The sequence below is a fragment of the Cygnus atratus genome, chromosome 19, assembly GCF_013377495.2.
Source record: "Cygnus atratus isolate AKBS03 ecotype Queensland, Australia chromosome 19, CAtr_DNAZoo_HiC_assembly, whole genome shotgun sequence".
NCBI lineage: Eukaryota > Metazoa > Chordata > Aves > Anseriformes > Anatidae > Cygnus > Cygnus atratus.
In genome coordinates this window covers 3715786-3738174 of record NC_066380.1, presented here as the reverse complement: position 1 = coordinate 3738174, position 22389 = coordinate 3715786, and the positions used below count along the sequence as shown (strand labels likewise).

The 22389-nt window shown below is 47.8% G+C and overlaps 1 protein-coding gene across 4 annotated transcripts in view; it reads left to right on the top strand.

Annotated features, from left to right (window-relative positions):
* Positions 1-22389, top strand: part of COL5A1 (collagen type V alpha 1 chain) — a 152091-nt gene that overhangs the window by 24527 nt on the left and 105175 nt on the right. For all 4 annotated transcript variants that reach the window (XM_035555043.2, XM_035555044.2, XM_035555046.2 and 1 more), the window contains exons 2-4: positions 11040-11207; positions 16799-17012; positions 17628-17790. In XM_035555043.2, coding sequence (XP_035410936.1) covers positions 11040-11207; positions 16799-17012; positions 17628-17790 — 545 coding nt within the window. The remainder of the gene's footprint in view (positions 1-11039; positions 11208-16798; positions 17013-17627; positions 17791-22389) is intronic.

Here is a 22389-nt window from a genome sequence, read left to right as displayed (position 1 = left end):
ATCAGGCCCTAATTGCAGGCTGTAAAGAGCATTAATTAGTTGATCGTTACAAAGTACTTTGAAAATGCAAATGTTGTCCGAGTGCCAGTGTGTCTGGAAAAACACATCGCACCCCTTGGAGTGGAGACAGAGTGGTGAACTTGCCTTCCCCCCTCGAAATGCACCTGCCCAGGGGCTTTGCTCCAGAGAGCTGCTCGGAGCCCTCCCTGCAGCTGGCTGAGCCCCGGGCAGTGCAGGGAAGCTGGGAAAGGCAGTGCGTGTCCCCTAAGCCCCAGCCAGAAAATGGTCACTGAGAAAAGCAGGAAAGTTTTTGGCTTAAAACCCTCTTTTTGCCTCGGGTGAGGCCTGCAGCCTGGTTGGGTTGCTCTGGGCTGTGCAGAATGGTTATGGGCGGAGTGTGACTCGGGTCCCCCAGGGGATGCTGATGTCCCCAGACCCTGAAGCATCCTGTTCTGCACGCGTGGTCCTGTGCTGGCACTGAGCTCGTGCTCAGGGGGACAGCTTGGTGCGGGAGAGATGCCCCCTGCGGCCCTCCTGCCGTGGAGCTGGGCTGTGTGCTCCTGCAGTTGGGTGCCTGCAGAGACGCTGGCTGGTTCTTCCTTGCTTCCTGCGGAAAAGCACGAGGCACTGGGCAGCTGGGGACAACTCCGTCAGGATTTCCCCCTACCCTCAACCCAGAAAAGCTCAGTGCTGTACCTGTGGAGCTGCTTTCCAAAAGGCTGTGACGAGGCTGTGCTCAGGCAGGTGGCAGCCCCTTGGAAGTGACTTCTCTGTCTGCATGTGCACCTTCAGGACTGTGGCAGTCCAGAGCCTTGTGGGGATTTAAGTGTTTCCTTTTTTGAATAAAGGAACGAACCAGGGACTTTCGGGGGGGTGGGGTGAAGAGAAGGGTGCGGGTTCATCTGCACCGAACTTGAATCCATTCATGGTTGGCATTGAGAAACTGCTCCTGAAACTGAGCTCTTGGGCCTCCCCGTAAATCATTCAGAAGATGAAGTCATGCCCCGTCACAGTTTCCCTCTGCAGATCTGCTGAGTGCGTGCTTGTGGCTCTAATAATGCAGCTCTAATAACTGAGAGCTCGAGTCCGCTCGCCCTTCCCGTGTGTGAAGGGCAAGGCTCTTGCCAGTAACAAATTCTGCTGGAAAGCTTCCCAAGATGTCACCGTGACCCAGAAACACTTCAGGGAAGCGGTGGGGAAGGGGAGAGCTTCCCCTGGCCCTGGGGAGCGGGGCTGGGCCTGGTCGGGGCCGTGGGCAGGGCGGAATGCGTGGCATCTGCGGCCCAGGCGTGCGAGCAGAGGCCGGGATGGCGAGGCCGGTGATTTACCTCGTTCCCTTGACCCTGCTGTCAGGACAGGCCCATAAAACAGCTTGGACACAGAACAGTGGTGCTGGGCCCTGACGTGGGCGGGGGCGGCTGGGCTCGTCCTTGTGCTCTGCCTTAAAAGGGTTTGTGCCTTTTTTTTTTTTTGGAGCGGTTCGCTTCAGCGGCCCCCTCTTTGGGGACAGATGCATTAAAAAATAAAACAAAATCCCAGGGATTTCTGCAGGGATGGGTGGGGGCTGGGATTAGGATTGCGCGCGCTGGCTTGTTGCCCCACGGGGCTGCCCTTCTGGGGAGGCCACCGCTGCCATTTCCCTTGGCTCCTCTTTTCCCAGTATTTGTGGGAATGGGGATCAGCAGCTCCTCAGAGGGGGCAGAAATCCCTCCTGTAGGATCTTTGATGTGCTCTTGGCATGCAGCAGCAGCCGTCCCCAGCCTCCATGTGCTGGGTGTCACTGGGCTGCACTATTGCTGATGGTGCTGGGCTCCCAGGAATTGCCCTGGCCGGAGCTTCCCCTGTCAGGAGATGGCTTGCCGTCATCCCAGACCCTTTTAGCACCCTTTGTGCTTCAAATCCCTGTGCTCATGGAGCCAGCCCTGCAAAGCTGTGTTTTTTCTTCCTCTAGAGCAGAATCTGAAATCCTCCGTTCTTCAAAATGAATGGGATATTTGCTCCTCATCTTGAATGGGGCTGGGAGTTTCCCTGAAGTCTTAAATGCTCGCCTGTTTGCTGTGAATTGTCCTGAAGTTCTCTGCGTGGCATTTGCAGCAGAGATTATTTGCGTGGTTTAATTACATTCTGTGGAGGGAAGGCCGGCTCTCTGTTGCTGGCTGCTAACACCACTGCTTTGTTAGAAACCCAAATGATTGATTTTTTTTTAAAAAAAAATGATTTATGCTGAAAGGAACAAAGATTATTTGATCCTCGGGTTTTAATGTAGTCTTGCAGAGCTTCTCTGATATCGGTTCTGGGTTTCTTTCTATCCCTTTTGGGACTATGCATATGATCTTTTGAATCTGGTTCTATATAATGGTTTCCTTTGTTCACAGTTGGGACTACTTGGGCCTTTAAAAACCCCATAAGGGGACGACATGAGTCATTGGTGAAATATTCAGCTATCTAGAGCAATGTGAATTGGCAGATTTGTTGCAGCTATTGGATCTGAGCTGATGTGCACCAGATGAGGATCTGACCCTGGACGTAGTCAGCATTTTTTGCTGTAGCATGCCCCTTCCTGGGGAACAAACTTCCAGAGCTTCAATCCTGCAGTTCAGACTCCCTGATTATTCTTCTTAAAATGCCTTTCCTTTGTCCAAATGTCATTTTGTTTTATTGGGCTGCTGGCATGCTGAAGAATTCGAGGGGCTACTAATTCAATCCAAAGGGTGCTTGAACAACGGCAACTGGAGCTTAAGGTTATTTTTTTGTTGTCTTAGCCTCTGTCATCTTGTTTGGATAGTTAATTATCTGAGGGCTGGAGCCCAAGTCCAACAGTGGTGAAAAGCTTATAGATAAGGAGCAAAAATTGTTGAAATTCTGTAGGCACGAAGCAGATGTTGCTAAGTGAAGCAGCTTCGTTCTCATCTGCATTTAGCTGACTGGTACAGATTTCAGTACAGGAGCATTTACCTGTTGGTGCTTGAATCATTCCTGCTATAATCATGGATATTTAAACCTCTGGGCAGGGGCTTGGGAACAAGAGAAACCCTAAACGTGGTGAAACAGGCACCCGTCCCTCTGAGCAGGTCTGGCTGTGGTGTTGCTGCTCCTTGTGCCAAGGGCAGCCCCTTGGCTCGGGCTAGGAAATAACTGAGTCTTTTAGTGCTAAGAAACAATTTTGGAAAAGCATTGGGGGGGAAAAAAAGCCAAAGCTGGTGAAGATGGAAGACAAAGGGTCTGTTTGTGTTTTTCCCCAGCTGGCTTCCATGCTGGGCAGCAAGGTGCCCAGTGTGCAGCTCTGCTGGGAGCTCTGGTGCTGAGGTTCAGCTCCCTCGGAGGGACCTGGACCTTGGCTGGGTTTCCCAGGTCAGGATTAAAGCACACCGCCGCTGGGTCACAGCGGGCTCTTCCTGTCCCTGGTCGCTCCAGCAATGCTGTGCCAGCAGCTCCGACCTCTCACAGCTCAGGGACTTTTTGGGCTTCTGTTGGAAATCGCTTTTTCCTTTAAGAATAAGTAGTAATCTCTCCTCCATCTCTTCCCAGGAGGGCATTTTTACTGTGCGTTCAGGCAGCCCTGCAGAGCCCTCCTTCCCTGTTTGAGCAGATAAGTGAGACACTGGTGCTCTGCTTGATGCTGCTTGTGCAGGATATATTGACTCTATTAACTGGGGGAAATCCGGTAATAATGTCATACTTGTCAACTGAGTACCTGTAAATCCTTATAAAATGTCTCCTAATCTCAAAACACAGATACTGGTGATTTTCCGGCTTAAAGATGACAAAAATGAGATGGGAATATGAAGGAGTAGGTTCTCTGGCTTCACTAAAGCCAGGGAGCTGAATATTCGCCCTGTGTCCATCCGTATCCACCCTGTGTCCATCAGGTCACCTGGCACTAATGGCTCAGCCAAGGCTGTGCGGGTGAGCCAGCAACTTGTCTGGGTCCAGGAGCTGGATCTGTCCATGCTTGGGGCTGTATTCTGCTCTTGGTGTTGGTAATGGGAACCCAGGGGCAACTCTTACATCTCTGAATACATCTCTGAATTTGCGCAAGATAAAGGAGGCAACCTAAGCTATGTGGTTAATCCTGGGCATTTGCGAGCAGGGTAACTGCAGTGCACCTCTTCCATTTTTCTATCAAAATTGTCCCTCCTTTTCTTTAGGATTCAAGGTAATCTTCAAGGAGACGCTACTTCTGAAATAATCCTTATTCACCTTGTTTACTGTCACTACTTGCTCAGGGCTGAGATAGCTCCTTCATATAGGAAGGCTTTCCTTCCTAGGAAGCCTGGTTCTTTGGTGATGACACTTGGGTACAAATGCCCAGACTGGGTTGTATATTAAATGCTAAAGTTGCAGAGGGCACCTGGAGTGAGCTGGGAGCAGAAATGCTTATTCATTCTTCACCTTGTGATCTCAGATCTTTGGCAATAATTTCACGTAAGCTGTAGTATGACTAAGTGCTGTGTCATGAAGCCCTGAAAGTCTTTGGATACCCTTCAACTGTTACGAAACCAGATACAGAAAAACCAGATATAGAACAAAGGTTCTCCACTGTTACAGGGTGGTGACCTCTTGTCCAGACACTCAAATGTTGCAGTTTTTACATGAATGCAAAAATATATTGCCTGTGCACAACAAAAGCATGTTTCGGGATACAGGTGGGGATATCTTCACTTTGAAGGGTATTACAAGGTGAAGAGTTGGAGAAAGGACATTTTCTTGGCTCCTAAACTCTAGGAACATAGTGAGGATGCTGAAGATGTGCAAGACGTCAGATATCACTGAATAAGCTCCATATGTACCTCAAGATGGTAATAGTATTAAGTGAAAGGGGAAGTCTTTCTTAAACCTAGCTTTGGGCTCAGCTGGGTGTGTGGCTGCTTTCTGCGTGCATACTGCGCTGTGCAGTGCTAAACTGCTGCTAAAGCAACTTCATCGGGGACTTTTGGAAAAGCAAGTGTTTTTTCAGCAATACCAAATTTTTCTATAGGATTCCCCGCAGCTTCACTAGAAAATGCACGGAGATCCGTGAATGGAAGTGGTTGATTTAGGAGCTAGTTCACAAGGAATATACAGGGTGCTGCAGGTACAGCATGGATTGCAGTGACATGAAATCTCATTCCTGTGCTGTAAACTCGCAGTTGAGATGCAGCGTTGCAGCACTGCAACTTGTTGGGATTTGCCTGAGGGATTTTTTTGGAGGGATCTTTTGATATCTGGTGGAGTTCTCTTGTTTTCTGTCTGAAGGTCTCTGCTGCTGGAGTCGTGTTATAGCTTCATTTTAACAAATCTTCCTGAATAAATCTTCCTGAATGGTAGCTGGAAAAGCTTGAACATCACACTGGAAAAACTAGAAGGCAACTTACAAGATTTATAAAATTTCCTATATATAATTAAAAGGCCACTTTAAATAAAAAGGACTTACCCTCCTTTATATAGTTGGAAAAAAAAAACCCACAGATTTTATAATTTACTGGAATCCATTCCATGCTCTTTTCAACCACCTGTTTTTCCTTCTGCCCAATGCCTGTTGGTGCTGCTCAGTGTGGCAGGGCAGGAGAGGCTGCAGCTGAGTTGCCCCCCTGTGAAGCAGGGAGGCCATGGATAATGCCTGTCACCAGTACTGCCAGGCTGCGATAGCTTCAGTCTTCAGCTCAGTGGCAGTTTTAAATACTGGAGATTTCCTTGGGGATAAGGATTTACTTAAATGCCTTGAAAAATGATGGGGGAGAATTGTTTCGAGGCTTGTTATTTGTAAAATATTTGGTAATCCTTCAGACACCGGAATTGCAGATACCCCCAGGTAATGTATAAACTACTTATGTATCCTGACACTTGGTAAAATGGTTTGGGGCCCATTCAGGAGCATTGCTTCAGGCATCATTATTATTATTACAGGCATAAATATGGCTTAGATTAATGACTTCTGGCAAAGGCTGCATCTGCTCAGATTTTCAGAATGGTTTCTGGAAGCTGCAAGTTGATACTGCGCTGAGCTTCAGCAGCACCATTTCCATGGGTTGTTTTCTTTGGAGGGGGGATATAATGTCTGATTTTCCTGGTGATCCATCGTGCTTTCAGGAACATAAAGCTGGAGAACTACCAAGTGGGTGATGAAAGGAGAGGAGCAGGGAACCAGTGCAGCGTGCCCTTCTCTGGGCTGGCACCTCTTAGCTCTTGTAGGAGTGAAGAAATTCTGAGAAGTTTAGCTTCTGCAGGTGAGAGTGAAGCAAAGTGCCTTGGCCGGAAAGCATAATTTTAGGAGGGTTTGGGTTTGGTATCAAGCCTGGTGGAAAAAGCAGCCCAATTTCAGAAGAGCTCGCTGCAGTTCAGTCAACCTGGTGCAATCGGATCTGACCGCTCGTTCCGTTTGGGCCGAGTCCCTTTGGAGATCCTGTCTTCAGGGAATTTCCTTCCCTTTCCTTTCCACAGGCCCAATGGGCTCTGGCTGAGCTTGGGTGTTGTGCTGTGCAAGCAAGAAGTCTGTGGGAAAGGCTGTTCTCCCCAAAATTTCCAGCAAAGGTGTCTGCAGAGGTACACATGGGAAACTTCCAGCAAGAGTAGGTAGCTCCTTTATTCTGGGATAGAGCAGGCAGTATAACCATGAGGACTGAACCTGATTGCTATCTTATTCTTACTAAGATTTTTGTTAAACTTGCTATGTCGAACTGTTTAACCTTTGCATAACCATCATGTGGTGCGTGGAAAGTCTTCAACTGACCTTCGGTGAAGTGTCTAAAAGTCTGGTCTCCACCTTTCTGCTCTATGGCTGGCAAGCGTAATGCCATTAAAAAAATTCCTTGTTTGTTGTTGCTTGTGTCCTGGAGGATCAGTAGGGCTTAAGACCTGTTCTCCCCTGTTGTAATTTAATTTAAATAACAGGGAGAGGTGAGAATGAACAGCCCAGTTGCGTTGGGAGCGTGGCTTGCCCACAGCCACGAGTGCTCAGTGCACTGCAGCGTGCACCTTCAGATGTCAGGGATGCTCCGGCTTCCTTGGATTGATTCAGGGTTTCTGCCCTGCTTCCATGTCACACAGCTGGGCCTGACCGGGTGGTTTGGCTGCATTTGAGTGTGGCAGGGCAGGGCTTGGAGCCTGTGCGCAGCCTCAAGCCAGCGGGTTTATTTCATGACTGCTGCCTGATTTTCCTTCTTGCCGATGTGTGAGAGGGGAAAGGCAGTTGGCCACTGCAGCCCGGAGGGTGAAGATAAAGCTAAAACCAGCAGCCTCTAGCCCAGGTTTTAACAGGTGATTAAAAAATTAGGAACCCAATTAACACAGGTTGGTTTTGTGGTTAAAGCCCTTGTTAGATACTGAGGAATTAAGGAGTTAATTCCTGCTTTTGCCACTGTGGGCTCAATGTGTAATTCATCTTGTCTCTGTTAAAAGTGGGGGGTGGTGCTCTGTCTCACTCAAGGGCTTCCCACTACTGAGGCAGGCTTTTGGGGCAGCCTCTGTGCCCAAGATAGCCCAGATTTTGGTCTGATCTTGGCTATTTACGGTTCGCCTCTTTGCCTACGGGGTTTATTGCCAGCCTGTGGTGCAGCAGGGACGGAGCTGCTGGTCTCCTCGGGCAGCCCTGTGCATCTCAAGCGAAAGAATGACCCAGTGTGTAATGTTGCATAGTAATGTTATTCATAAAATAGCAAAAAAAAAAAAAAAAAAGCTTTCATATAGCAACAACTAATTCAGCTCCTGGATACAGGCCAAGCCCGGTACAAGCTTGTAAGAAATATCCTGCAGGGCCTGGCCTCGGTCAGGCTGGTCTCTGTCCTTCTGCGGCTTCCGTCGCAGCTCCTAACAGGAGATTGCTGGGTGTAAATTTGGCTGAAAAATCAAGGGGAAGTGAACTGGTTAGCTGGGAATGAATAAGAGCTGCTCCTGTGTGAATTGCATCTTTCTAGAAAGAGCTGGAGGCTTTCATGCTGCTTAAATCCTACTCGGACCGGAGCTCTTAGCGCTGGAGCGCGCAGCGAAGGGTCTGAGCTGGCTCCTCGCCTCTGCTCGCTCCTGGGGAGGTGATGCTTGTGCACATCTCCAACAGAGGCTTTCCTCTCCTGCTGTTTACCTGCACGGTCCGCAGTCTGTTTCCTACTTTGTGTGGTGCCCACGCTGTTGTTTTACTTTAATTTCTTGCGTTGAGCTGATCCATCACAGTTAGAGGCGTAGAGGATCTTCAAAACGAAGATGAATTGTGCGTTGCGTTTGGAGCCGGAGAGCAGCAGTGGCTGGCAGGCAGATGCTTGAACCATCCTGCACAAAGGAGGAGCCCTGCACGGGGTGCTGGGTGCCGTGGCGCTGGGCGAGGGCGGTTGGGAGGGCTGTGAGCAGGGGCTGGAGAGCAGAGCCCGCAACCTGCTGGTGGCTGCTGGAGGAGCTCCAGCTCCGAATGCACGCTGCCTCGCCGCAACTGCTGCGGGTATTTTTGGCAGGCAGCTGCCTTCTGACTTGGAAGTGGTGTAATTCGGTTAATGCGTAGAGCTGGCAAAATCTGCTTTTTTTTTTTGTCTTCGTGCTGCACTTCCCCTCCATACACTGCACAGCTGCAGCAGGCAGCACTTACCCCATCCAGCACTGTACGCTTCTCCAAGATGCCTCCAATTGGCTCTAGCGTACCGGGACTGCTTTACTGGAAGTGTTTGCCCAATTCTGGTCACCCCAGCAGATGGGATTTTGGGAGATGGGATTTTGGGCAGTGGATTCTTCTGCAGCAGTTTCTGTTCCTGCAGCCAGCTCGGCCCTGATGCTGCGTACAGCGCTGCGAGCGAGGCTCCAAATCCCCTGCAGCCCGTGCCTGGGGAGCGCAGCTGATGTCAGGAGTCTGGAATTCGTATCCCCTCCCCCTGCCTCGCTGCCTTTTTCCCCTCTTCTCTGTAAATAAATTTTGGAGGCAGCCTGGAGCTGGCTGAGCTGAATCTCCCAGAGCAGAGGGAGGGAGCTGGAAGCAGAGCTGGACTTCCAGTATAATCATTTTCGTTGCTTATAGGCAGCTTGGGCTGTGAGTACGTAGGAATTTGTGCATGAAATAAAGCATGGTTAAAGGCAGTGGGAAGATCCAAGCTGCAAAGACAGCTTAGACAAATGTCATCCATACTCTAACAAGAATGAGAAATGAGGAAACATTACAGCTGTATGCTTCTTGGCCCCGACTCTCTCAGCTGGTTTATTATCTGCTGTGTTGACTTGGATTTGCCATATGTTTGCAATCTCTCATTGAGGACCCAATTTCTCAGGATTGTGGAAACTTTTTAAAGCTGCCTAACAATGTACGTGAGTTTTCCATGCAAATATTAGGCAGATCTTCTTGGTAACCAAAACTCTTTTTTTGTGAAGGATCTGTTCGTATTTCTTTCCAGTGCTGGCCTTTTTGTGTTCGGTGCTAACATATATGTCGTAGCTCATCCCCATGGATGAAGCCGGTGGTGTCTGGCACAGGCTTTTGGAAGACCCTCTTGCAAACCCTCTATTAGCAGCTGGTAATGAGCTTTGCACCCTTGGCCATCGGCGTGGTGAGATGTCCTGGGACACAGATGGAGGCTGGGGCAGCCAGCCCAGGGGTTGTCTGGGCTATTGCAAACATCAGAGCACCTGATGTGTGCCTGTCCTTGAGGATCTGAGTAATATCACTCTTCAGGGAAAATAATGGATCGTGTGGCAAAAGAACACAGCCGTGATATATTGTCCAGGCGAGGCTAAATGAAGCTGTTGTGCAGGCGTTGGCTTTGGGCACTGCCAGGGGTTTGCTGAGTTGGCTGGTTCATCTTTCCGACAGCGCTTTGCTGCGAGTATCAGGTCAAAACTATTTATTTTGAAGTGTTTAAAGTCGGATCTGGTTACTCCACTTCTGGTGATGCCTTCTCTTCTGACATGAGCAAGACCAGATTAGGAAACTAATGAGATGGCTCGCTTGCACTATTTAATTGCTGTTGGAGAGACCGAACTGCCTGGAGGTGACAGCCCAGGCTCTGCTGGCGCAGGGAGCGCGGGGTGTGAGCAGCTCCGTTAGCTTTTAACTGGAGTTTTTTTTGCTGCTGCACACCTCGGTAAGGATGGGAGCCTGATGGGATGTGGTCAAGGCAGGCTGCAGTGGCTGTGCTGTGCCCTGGCAAATTCCTGGCAGAGGTGACGGACTGCGTGAGGCCACAAACCAGGACAAGCTTTTTTTGCAAGCCGGGGAGTAACTGCGTTTCCCTGTAAAGCTTGTGTGGCTTGTTGGCAAGTGCAGCTGCACACTCGTGTGCATTGCTGGTAGTGGAAACCGCGTCACGGGGGAATACCTGCCAAAGGGGGGGAATTACTTGGTAGGGCAGATGTAGGTAGGGGAGGCACTCGGCTGCTTGTGGTGGAGTTGTGCTCTGTTCCTGCCCAAAACCTGCTGGCTTTGCCCTGGGCAGGTTAGATGCTGTGCACAAATCCCTCCGAGGGTGTCAGTGAGCCTGCAGGCAGCAGGAGCATCTTGAGCACTGAAGCGTCACACTGCTGTGGCTCTCCGCTGTTATAACCCACAGCCACGCTTCGGGTGTACCTGTTACTCCAGCTGGTGGGAATCACATTGCACTTGTTTTGCGCGGTACAAGCGTGTAATCCTTAAGGATACTTGCTGGGGAATTTGCTTCACGTTTTTTTCTGTCCACCGATTTAAGAATGGAAACGTTTGCATCAGCAAATTTCTGGCAACTTTCTGGTTTAAAGCCTTTCCCTGAGATCATGAATTTCCTCTGATGCTTAATCTTTGTGGATGTGCTTGTGTGATGGAGATTGGGTGAAGACATCCATAAAATATGTGACTACTCCAGCTAATAAGACAGTGTATTCTCCCTTCTCCCCTAGTGCAGACAACTGATCAACTATTCCTCTGCGTTGAAGTAGTGTCTTTGACCAACAATACAGCATCCTAGCTTTGAAGCTGATATTGTATTTGCAGATGTATTGAAAACTTACGTCACCTGTTATTTAAGAGGTGGAATGATCTGTGATGTAGGCTAATGATATGGATTTGAAGTGCCAGTCCTGTTGCCTGTTAATTCTTGTTTTCTTTCTTTTTTTTGCAGCTGAACCTGCAGACCTCTTGAAGGTCCTAGATTTTCATAATTTACCTGATGGTATAACAAAAACAACAGGGTTTTGCACAAGCAGAAGATCTTCAAAAGAAGCAGATGTTGCTTATAGAGTAACAAAAGATGCTCAGCTTAGTGCACCGACAAAGCAGCTGTATCCTGGTGAGTATGCAGCTTTTTTTTTTGTCATATGGAAATATCTGATCCTTTTCTCAGTTTCTCCAGGCACATACAGGGCCTGGAGATGCACAATTCCTTGATTTTTTTTTTTGTGTGCATGTGTGCTCCCTTGTCAGGGAGTGATTCCGCTATTTTGGGGGAATGTAAGCTTTCAACTATCAGATAACACCAGAGTAAGTTCTTTTGTTGTCCCATTTGAATATGGGGGCAGGTTTCACTGAGGGAGATGTGGCCGCTGCCTACATCTGTTTCTTCCTATATTAGAAAGTTTCTACTGTCTCATTATCACACAGTGGCATCCAGCTGGGGAGAGAGACTTGGAAGACATGAAGGAATGCAGACAGTGTTTTGCTCTGTTTGCAGAGTGCCAAGCACAGTAGGGTCTTATTCTGCGGCTGTGGCGTCTCATAACACAAATAATCACCATATAAAAGTAATAGACTGTCCCACAAGAACAGATGTCCTGAGCAAAGCTGTTTGAAGGAAATTGGAGGTTCATTAGAGCAAGCCACAGAGATGCAGGAGTTTGCAAAGCCATTGGAGGCCGTATGGGCTAAGGACTGTTCTGCTGGTCGCTTGGGGTGCACTGGAGACTTAATTTTTCAAGCCAAGGGTCATTAATGTAAAATGTGGTTTTAAAACTGGACATATCACCAGACACGGATCAAATTATTCACTGCATGAGAGCTTCGGTATTGAACGCATGGCCGCCACCATGGAAGCCCTCCTTCCCAGAGTGCTGCTGTACCTGTTATACAAGTAAGGGTAGAGATGCTGAGAGCAGGTGTTGGAGGGCTTCCCAGGTTCAATGGGAAACGTGCCTTTGAAGGTTTAGCAACAAGGCACAAAGATGTACCTCATTTGTGAAGCAGCAGATGACTGAAGCAGAGCAGACAGACACATGCATACGCTCCTTTGGTGTTTAAGAGAATTAATGGTACAAGATCCATTAGCTAAATCAGAGGTAATGTGGCATGCCACTACTACTGTTTTTTAATTAACGTGCTGCATCTATCAGAGCCAGTCTGTCGGTGGCCTAAATGAGGACTCTGAGGCCGGACTGCAAACGTGTTTGCATCCTCTAGTCGTGTATTTCCATCACTGCATGCATTATCACTGAGGTTATTTTCAGACTTCGTTATTGGCTTGTTTTGACAGTAAGCAGGTGAATTATATTCTGTGGTGAGCAGGAGCGCACTGTTCACCCTTCCAGTGTGTTTTGCATAAGATCTGAGAGCCTGACACGAGGAGGGTGGCATGGAGCTAGGTGTGATGTGCCTGGGCTGTGGGCTGGCAGCCCATGGCAGTGCCAGCACCAGTGGAGGAGCTGCTAGGTTTTGCCTCAAGCCCTGTTTTAGTGTCTGCTTAAACCTTAGCAGACCCTTCTGACTACAGCTGTTACCACGTGCCTGATGGCACCCCTTGGCCAGGTTGTGCCTTTGTCCCCAAGGAACATCCCATGGATATGGATGGGGAGCAGCAGTCATCCCAGGGATGGGCTGCAAGGGCCCTGCAGCAGCCCCTGTGTCAATGATCTTGTCCCAAGGCAAGATCAGCTCAACGTAACCAGCACGTGTGTGCCTGCTGTCGTGCACTCCGTGTGTCTGGAAGCACTCCCAGGCTTGGCATGATGTGTTCAAGCTCAGAACTGCTTGAGGAAACTCTTCCAGTTTGGAGTATACAACCACAGCTGGTTTAAGAGCTTTTCGGTGGTTGTAGCCACCATGAAATCTTGTCTGATGGCCTTTGTGGTGTGGAAACCAGCAACAATGGTGACCCCAAAATAAAAAAAAAGGCAAGCGTGGAGTCTTTTGGCTAGTAGTGCCAAGAGTGTATGCTGCCACCTCAGACAGGTTGACCCAGGAGCATGCAGAACCGAACTGGGGTCAAAGAACCCTGCTGTAGGAGATGCTCTTGCTTTTGACCCACCTTAATACTTGTACATCCTCTTCGAGTTCTTGGTTTGCACCTATAGTCTCTCATGGGCGAGAAGATCTGGGTGGTGTTTCTGTGGTGTCATCAAGCAACTTCTCAATCAGTTCACCTGGACAACGGTGGTGCCATTGAAGTAGCTCTGTCCCTCCTGAGTTTCCCAAAACAGTCTGCCCTGCTGCCTGACAGGAGGTAGGAAGGGAAGAGCAGAGGGAAGAAGCACTGGTGTTTTCCATCAGATCCACAGAGGTTTTCTCAGCACATCTCTAACTAGATGTGACTGCAGCTCACACCACCAAATGAGTGAGAGAGGAGGTAAGGAGGACAAAGTAACTGTAGGGCAGTGTACCAGGGGAAATGCGGTTTTAGTCATCCCCCATTAACAGGCGGGTGGGCTGTAGGGTAACTTGCCCTCTCTGCTATCAAGCACCCTAGGCAAATGTACGCTGTACATAATATTTTGTACTAATTAGAAGTTGGTGTTTTTCTAAGATAGTAATTTTATTGGCTTTACGTTCAGCTTCTGCAGCTGCAGCCAACAAAGCAAGATATATATTTATAAAGCCAGTCTGTTTTTCAAACCCACAAGAGTGAGAAAAAATGCTGAGATGCTCTTTGTCCTTGCTCTAAGTTCTGCTTCCCAGCAAAACTGTGCTCTTCCAGCAGAGGCAAGAAAGGCAAAATTTCAGTGGCAGCCAGCAAAATGTCACGTGCATTCGTTTAGCAAATTCTGTATTCTCTGCACTGCTTGTGGGTGTCTGCTTATATATTCTGTATGTATTTAAGGGCTTAGAAATCTCTATTATAGCTTGGACAGTTATCTCTGAGGAAAAGGAGCCATTCCAAAATCGGAAGCTTTCTCAGATGCAGAAAAAGGCCAGAACTTGGCGACACTGAAGAGCTGTTTTCCTTTGGGAAGTGGCTATGGAAATGACACCATCTTGCACAGCAGATCTGCGTTGTGTTTGTATCGGGGAACTGGATCAGCTCATTGTTGCTCACTTTTATTACACAGCGAAAACTTTCCTGTCCTTCCCTTCACGCACCCTCCTGCAAGGCAGCGTAGTGAATTTTGAAGGACTTGGCCATGGGGTAAAGAAGCACTGAGCCAAATTCAGCATTGGTGCGTTGCTGTTAAGTAAAGGGATGGATGTACAGCATCTCAGAACAAGCTTGCTTAAAATGGATTGAAAACAAAGGCTTAATCCCAAACCCATTGTTGGGAGTGACTCCCTTGTCTTTAAGGGGATTTGGGTCAGTTTCCGTGTGCTTCATATATTTATTGTCATGTATATGTCATTGTGTATGTGGATTTGTTTTCATACGTTGTTCAATAGCCTGGGTCACTTCTGTGACAGTGAAGGCATTGTTATTTTGCCAGGACAGCAGAGCAGTAACAGTAATGTCAGCTATAATTCGTCCGTTATGGTTATTTGGGTTGAGAAACTCACGTCACCATGGAGACATCTTAATAATAATGAAAAAAATTAAAAGCAGCTTTTTAATGAGCTGGCAGCTTGTTCAAGTTGAAAGGTACTGTATTGTGGATTCATAATGAAATTTTGGACATGAACTATTTTACATAAAAGGCCCAAGACTGTAGCCTGTAATTGGAACCAGGAAGGCGTATGGTCTTGATTCAGTGCTAGAGGAGGATTTGTATACAGCAGGAGGGAGATAAAGCTCAGCCCATCCTATGGGAGGCACGAAAATCAGATGCCTTTCTTTGCCAAATATCTGGCCCTTTGTCCTAGGGGGGAAATCAGTCTATAATCACAGTACTTAATTATTGACAGAGTCCTCCATTCAGACTATGCTTTATGCTTCTTTCCAAATGCTTTTTAACGAGGGTGAGGGATGTCAACTGGGTGTAAATGCAATGTCTCCGTAGGCATCCACAGGTGCCCCATTTGGGTGCTGTTTGCAAGCTGTCTGCAGCAGTGCTTGTTAGCAGAGCCTGCTGCTCAGCGGGCTTTCTCCTGCCTCCTCCACTGCCCTGCACTGTCATCCTGTGCTGGAAAGCCTAATGCATTTAAAGTACCAGTTGTTAAAGTTTGAACAACTCCCAGGCAGAAGAAGGTCATTTTTATGCATCTTAGCTTTGCTGTGGTTAGAGGAACTCTCACCCTGGGTCCTGTACCCATGGCAAAATCCCCTAGGCAGCGCTGAGATGGCATCTAAGAAAAGCCTATGGGGCAGAGGAAACCTATTTGAAGCTTTTGGGCATTGAGCTTGACATTTTTTGGTGATATATACGGCTGCAAATCTGCAGTTTAAAAAATGTGCTGCTTCGTTTCCTGCATGCTGCCAGCTGCCACGTGTAGATGGTAACAGCACACACACCGCGCTGCCAGTGGCGGGGCCACCCCACCTCGCTCTGCTGTGCCTTGGTGTAAGATTTCCCAAGCAGATACCCAGCGGTACAATGCAATCCTTGTTTTGAAAGCCTGGACCTTGGAGGAGAAATACCCCGCAAGTCTCATGCTGCTGAAATGTAGCATGTGAGCAGGTTATGCCCTTGTAGGTACCCTCATTTCCATTAGGTCCTATCTCTGGTAATAATTTGATCAAGGAAGATCCTTTAGTAATGCTCCTGGTGTTATTAAAGACCTGTTTGGGATGTGCGTCCAGGCTTTGTTTTTTAATGCTTCTGTATGAATGGCAGAAAAAAAATATAAAAACCAAGGAGCTGTATCCTGAACAGAGCATGACTTGGTGGTCTTCATGCCAGCGTGAAACTCTGCAAGCCTTGCAAAAATAGAGATCGGTCCGCTTTCCTGAGTGGAGAAAAAACTAGAAAACTTGTTAGCTGCTTAATATGCAGACAAAATAGCATCTCCTACTGTTTGCCAGACTTATTTCTGCTCACAGATATTTTTTCCTGCACCAACCCCGTAAGCCAAAGCAACAGAATGCTCTGTTCTTGTCTAGAATAGATGAAACCTGATGCAACTCCCCTGTTCCCTTACACACAATATTGAAGGGTTTTATTTGCCTAACTGCATGGAATGCTTCATTTCCTCTGTCCTTCAGACATATTAAGTTAATTTGGAGATTGTGTGATAAATGAAATAGAGAAAGTTTTTGCCTTGTCTCCTAAATGCTCCAGGACACACAAAGGAAGGGTTTGGTGCAAATAGTAGATTTAAACCAACAGCTCTTTTAGAACCTCTGCTTTCCCAGCATCATGTTCCCATCCCAGATCAGAAGATCCCTCACTGTGCTTTGCTTGGAAGTTCAAATGTGGGGTGGCTTTTAGCTCTTTAGACTGCGATAAGGGCTGGAAAAAGGCTTTCTGATCATTAATGGGAAGATTCCCGGTGATGCCCAGGTCTGTGTCTGGATGTTCAATATGCCATTGGAGTAGGTAGCCCTTGAGACGTGCTGCCCTGCTCTGGCTTTGCTTGTGCAATCTACTTTGGGTTGCAGCACGTCCCAGCCTTGTATCTCAGTAGGCTTTAGAGGAAAAGATGGATCTTCAGCTGGCAACTAAATGCTTCCCAACATACATCTTTAGGATGCACGCGTCTGGAGGGGTATACAGTAATCAGTGTTCTCCCCATAGGTCATTAGACAGCGCTGTTTCTGTAGGGATTTGTTTTCAGGGAAACCTGACTAACCTCTTTGCTTTTCCACTCCAGCTTCCCCATTCCCAGAGGACTTCTCCATTCTAACCACTGTAAAAGCGAAGAAAGGAGGTCAGTCCTTCTTGATCTCAATTTACAATGAGCAAGGGATCCAGCAAATTGGTGTGGAGATGGGTAGATCTCCTGTATTCCTGTATGAAGACCATACAGGAAAGCCAGGCCCAGAAGACTATCCTCTCTTTAGAGGCATTAACCTAGCAGATGGCAAGTAAGTGAAATTTTGTGCACAAAGGGAAAAACAGTACATTGTTTATATCAATACCAGCATGCGTTGAACATTATGTAAAATAGGAGTCATATATAATGTACGTAGACACCTTTGACTGTTGCTAAAAGTCCCCTTCCTGAACTGTACCCTTTGGCAAATAAACACTGTATAAAAAGGGTGAATCTCATACTAGTCAGTGCAAACTGTCTGGTGTTTATAGGGATAGGAGCACTGATTGTTACAAAGGGCCCTAAGGAATCACTTGGTCAAGAAAAAAACACGTTGAGTCCCTTGCAGGACTGAAGGAGGGTGGAAGAGGGAAGTTAGATAGCGAGTTATTAGGGTGGTTCCCCTGCCTCTAGGTGAAGCAAGAAGAGGTGTTCTCCTGCCTGTTTTGGAGGGTGAGAATCAAACAACATCTGCCAACACTGTCACTTCTATTTCAAATAAGTCTAGGGTCTGCCCAAGGCTGATTTTCATCAGCATCAGTTTGCAGGCAATAGCTGTCATGAAGGCTTGCAGGAACATTTTATGAAGGATTCATTGTTACTACAATTGTTGGCTTGTTCTCAGAAGTCCGAGGCTCTGTTTAACATCTGTGAATTGTTTTTGTAGGTGGCACAGAGTAGCCATCAGTGTGCAGAAGAAAAATGTCACCTTGATATTGGACTGTAAAAAGAAAATAACCAAGTTCTTGGACCGAAGTGACCATCCCATCATTGACGTCAATGGCATCATCGTATTTGGAACGAGGATATTAGATGAGGAAGTCTTTGAGGTAAGTCATGACAGCGAGCAGCTCTGGCGACGTTCCACAGAGCTGATGAGCAGGGCTCTGGCTGGGGGACTCGCAGCTCATTTTTTGAGACTTGTCTTGGATTTTTGCATAGAAGAGCTCTGCAACATGTAACTTAAACTTTAAAGATTTTATTCTGACTAGTCAAATGCTTTCTGCACTTATGTCGTGGGCCAGATTGCTGTTGGAGTTAACTCCCCTGGTCCTCTGGTTTCATGCCCTTGCTGGGGTTTTAGACCAGCCCCTGCACCAACCTTGTAGGTCTGTACCTCTTGTGCTCTCAGCTTGGTTAGCATTGGAAGGGCTCCAACTTTGGGAAGTAACAGGATTTCATTCATCCCTGTGTTACGATTTAAATCATATTTGAAGGGCAGTAAACAGACGAAGGCATCTCCCTTACAACTCGTGGTACTCTCCGGGGTTGTTGGAACTCGCTCTTTTCCCGTGCGCTGGTCATTGATTCCTGGTTTCTTGCACCATGACATGAGGAGTCTCCTTGACAGATTCTTTGGCAGCCCTGTCACCTCCCACACAGTAACTGCTTTTTAAAAAGCAAACCAAAATCGTGATGGGTGGAATGTTCCCATGAGCTCTTGTGATTTAAGCAAAGAGATAGAGACTTATTTATAGACCAAGTACATACGGTAGATGATCTTTTCCTGTAGCTCAACAGCTAGCTTAATATGTGCATTTCACTAGCAATTTCAACTTCTGTGGTCTGCTGTGCTTCCGAGGCTTTTGTGTGCAATAATCTTGTCCCTGATCTTGCTTGCAAGCTAGAATTGCTTCCCCGAAATCAGTGCCTGTGCAATGGAGTGTAAACGAAGACCTATTGACTTCTCTATCTCCTTATTTATTGCGTTTGCACGGAGGAAGTGCTGTATCTCATGGGCCTCCTAACCCAGTAAAGGGATGGGGAGCATCTATCAGTGGTGGATAATTAGGGCTGTAGCGAAGCCAGCCTTTGTCTGCACTTCGCTGTCACTGGGAAGGAAAGTTTCAGTCTGTTTAACGTTACCAACATCTGGGAGCTGGCACGCTGTAAACACAGCAAGAATGCATGGACTAAGCACTGCTGCCAAACTCCCAGTTAGTTCGAACTGGATTTTGAAATTGCATTAAGTTAATAGACATTCCCTGGGAAGTCTAACAATTAAAATGGAAAGTAGGAAAGTAAAAGCTGGGTTTAATGGGCACTGGAGTGTCTCTCGCAAGTATTGGTTATTCTGCAGAAAACTGAGCAATTGCACTGGTTGCTGTATTTTAAATGGAGCTGTTACGTAAAGTGGCGAGCTTTTCTGGGGAGCCGTTGGACCTAGGGATCTAGTAGATCTGCTTGAAGAAATTGTTGCATCCAAACTGGGTAAGAAAACTAATTTAGGCTACTTCATTTTGCTGCAATTTGGTGAGCACAATCTTCTGCTTTATAGAGAACAAAGTCTCCTGGCTTTGTTGGAAATAATTTATCTAGGAGTATAAGCTCAGGGGACTTGTGAAACCTCTTAGATCCTGGGAGGTGGCATAAAATAGAGCATTTGTTCCCCTGCACTGGAGGCTGTTGCCTTGTCGTCAGCTCTGGGTACAAAACACAGCTACGAGATCATTGCAGGCACTTCCTGAGAAACTCGCTGTGGTTGTTCTACCAGAACTCAACAATTAACAAGGTTTTTTTTCCTACATCTTTCTCCCGTGTGTTGTAAAAATATACTGTATCAGTACATTTTTTTAAAAAAACAACCTCTTCTGTTCTGGTATTTATCTTCTCTTTTGTCCTCCTCATCAAACAAAGAGGGTTTTCAACATACACTCTCATGCACACTAATCAAGATACCAGCAGCTTTAAACCGAATGTAATTAATAGGTTTCATGAAGGCAGTGGACTATAACCTAATTTCCTTCGTATCTCGGCAACTTAATTTCCTTTAGCCCCTCCTTTCTTCTCTGCAATCTGCAAGCCTAAGCAGAAAAAGCCTAAGCAGAAACTGTGTAGAGCAAATTGCGGTTCAGGAGAGCAAACTGTGGCTCGGGACAACAGGGAAGGTGTCGGCATTGGGCTTTCCAGGGCATGCTCAGCTCTCCCACTGCTGCAGTCAGTCTAGGAGCTGTGCCCTGCGAACCTCAGCTAGTGAACGTGATGATGATGAAGTTTTGAAGCTTTCTGTGGCCGTGGAGCTGCCTGGGTGTTGCGTACCTGTCCCTGCTGCTGGGAGCTCCTCCGGCCCCGTTAGCTGTGGGTGGGATAGGAGGCAGCGGCCGGGAGGGCTTAGGCTGTGTCTCAGCTCGGATCAGCAAGAGCCCTAAGTGTGGTGAATTCCTATCCTCCTTGCCTGGACTCTGATCAGGATTGGAACTAAATAAAACCCCAAATGGTTCTTGTTCTGGAAGTTGTAATTATTTAAACTCCAGATCTAGCTGGGGTTGCAGGGAAGCAGCTCTGCTGCATTCGTAGCTCGGGCGCACGGATGGCGACTTCCCCGCTGCAGAAAAAGCCCAGCAGGAAAAGTTCGAGGAGTTTCAAAATATTTCTCTAGCGCGACATTCTTCCAGTGGAAAAAACGACTTCCTCTCATTAAAATTCAATTAGCTGAGAGGCTGTGTGGATCTCTGTGCGGCTCTGGGAACGCCGGGTAGGTTTGAAGAGGGGCCAAGCCGAGAGCCTAGGTTGTACAAGTTGAGTTTTGTGCTGAGCTCTTGTTCAGAACACAAGTTCACAAATGTCAGGACGGGCTCTCGCGCTGGGCTCGGGCGGCGGCGGCTGGCTTCAAGCTGTGGCTGAGAGGACGCCGTTGTGAGGCAGCAAAGGGCCTTTTGCAGAGCACGAGAGAAAAGACCAGCCCGTGGTGCAAGACAAACACTTTTCTCTCTGCTTGCAGGCTCTTGTAAGCAGCGTTCCTGTGGCTACAGCACCACTGGGAGGAAGTCAGAAGGCATGTGAAAGTCTCGTTTTTAGAGGGATTGACTGTTTCTTTTGCAACGTTTATACATTGGGAAGCAATTTCTAGCAGTCTGTTTCTGTTGCACAGAAACAAAAGGAGAATGAAGGTTGGGAAAGGGACTTGCCCAGAAGGCTGAGCACTAAAGCCAGGGGGAACTTTCCAAAGAAAGTGTCCCTGAGATGTGCTGGGTGGTGGCGCTCTCCTTCAGGGCCCCTGCTCTTCTGTGAAGAGGTCATCAACCATGGCTGCAGCTTCTTGGGATGCTTTGTGGGCTCCCATGGGAGGCGCTTGTGACTGCTCTATGTACAACTCATTGCAGGGTTCAGGCAGTGCCAGGGGTGTTGCTGAGCCTTGCTCCTTCCTAGGGGGTTGAGCAACCTGGCTTGAATGTTGCCCACCTCAAGGCAGAGCCTGGTGAGGCTTTGTGTTTAGTAAAAGCGGCGTGCAGCTCGCTTAACCCCTCCGAGGGCTGTGTGGGACAGCATCTCCCTGGGGGCTGGCTCTTCCAGCCAGCCGTGTGGTGGTGGTGGTCCTGGGGAAAAAGCAGCTCAGACAGCTCTTGCCTGCAGAAATCATTCTGGTTTTGCAGATGTGGGTTGAAACACAGTTCAGGTCCTGGCTCAGGAAGGTCGCTGGTGCTGCGTTTATCCCAGAAATGGTTGTGTTATAGCAGTGAAGAAAGAAATCCCATAACCCGCAGCTGGAGGGTCTTTATGAATGGAAAGTGCTGCATAACGTCTGGGGCGGGTACACGTCCCGTCTGTGCTGGGTGAGGTGAACTTAACCCCTCTGCGATGCTGTTCTGGAGCATCTCAGTAATCCCCCAGAATAATCCCCAGAAGCTTGGTTTCTGCAATAACATGAGGCCCAGCCCTGTTTTACTGCTCAGCCTTCCTCTGTAGAGCAGCGCTTCACAGGTGATGAACAAAATGAAATTTGTCCAGACCTTGCCGAAGTCCCAGATGTGTGCTATTGTCCATATTTCTGCTGGAAGCTCCAGATTTGTCTCTTCCAGATCTTCAGGAAGAGATCTGAGTGAGGCTGCAGTGCCTAGGGAAAAAAAAACACAAAACAGTACAGCGCCTAGCTGGCAGAGCTGGAATTGGCATTGTTTAAAACTGTGCTGCAGATAGTTTTTTTAATAAAAAAAAGTAAAATTGATGAGGATACCCTTGTAACAACTGAAGAAACTTCATGTTGATTATTCTCGATTCAGCTGTTGAAAAGATTTATAGGGCTGTTCCACCAGCTAAGTGGCATTTTGACCCTCTAAAAGTAATGTTTGGGTCGTGTCTGGTGTTGATGTAGACGAAATTAACTTGTTTTTCCCATGAGTGGAAAAGTTCAGTGTGTACATCGCTTTTTGGGGTTGTCTTTTACGCCTGGCTTCTCTGGAAACAGGAGGAGCTCATTTGGTCTGAGCACCCCGTGTCTCATTTGGTCTGGCTGGTCCTGTAAAATCCAAATGGTTTCTTCTCATCGTGCCGAGCAAGGTGCAAAGCGAGAGGGTCTCGGACACCCGTGTGTGCCCTCCTGCTAAGGCAGTGAAACCGAGAGCTGACAGGAGGGTTTGCTAGCGGCGTGAGCCAAACGTTGCCCTGGGATGAGACGTGGTGTGCTGCACGGGGTCGGGTGATGCGGGAAG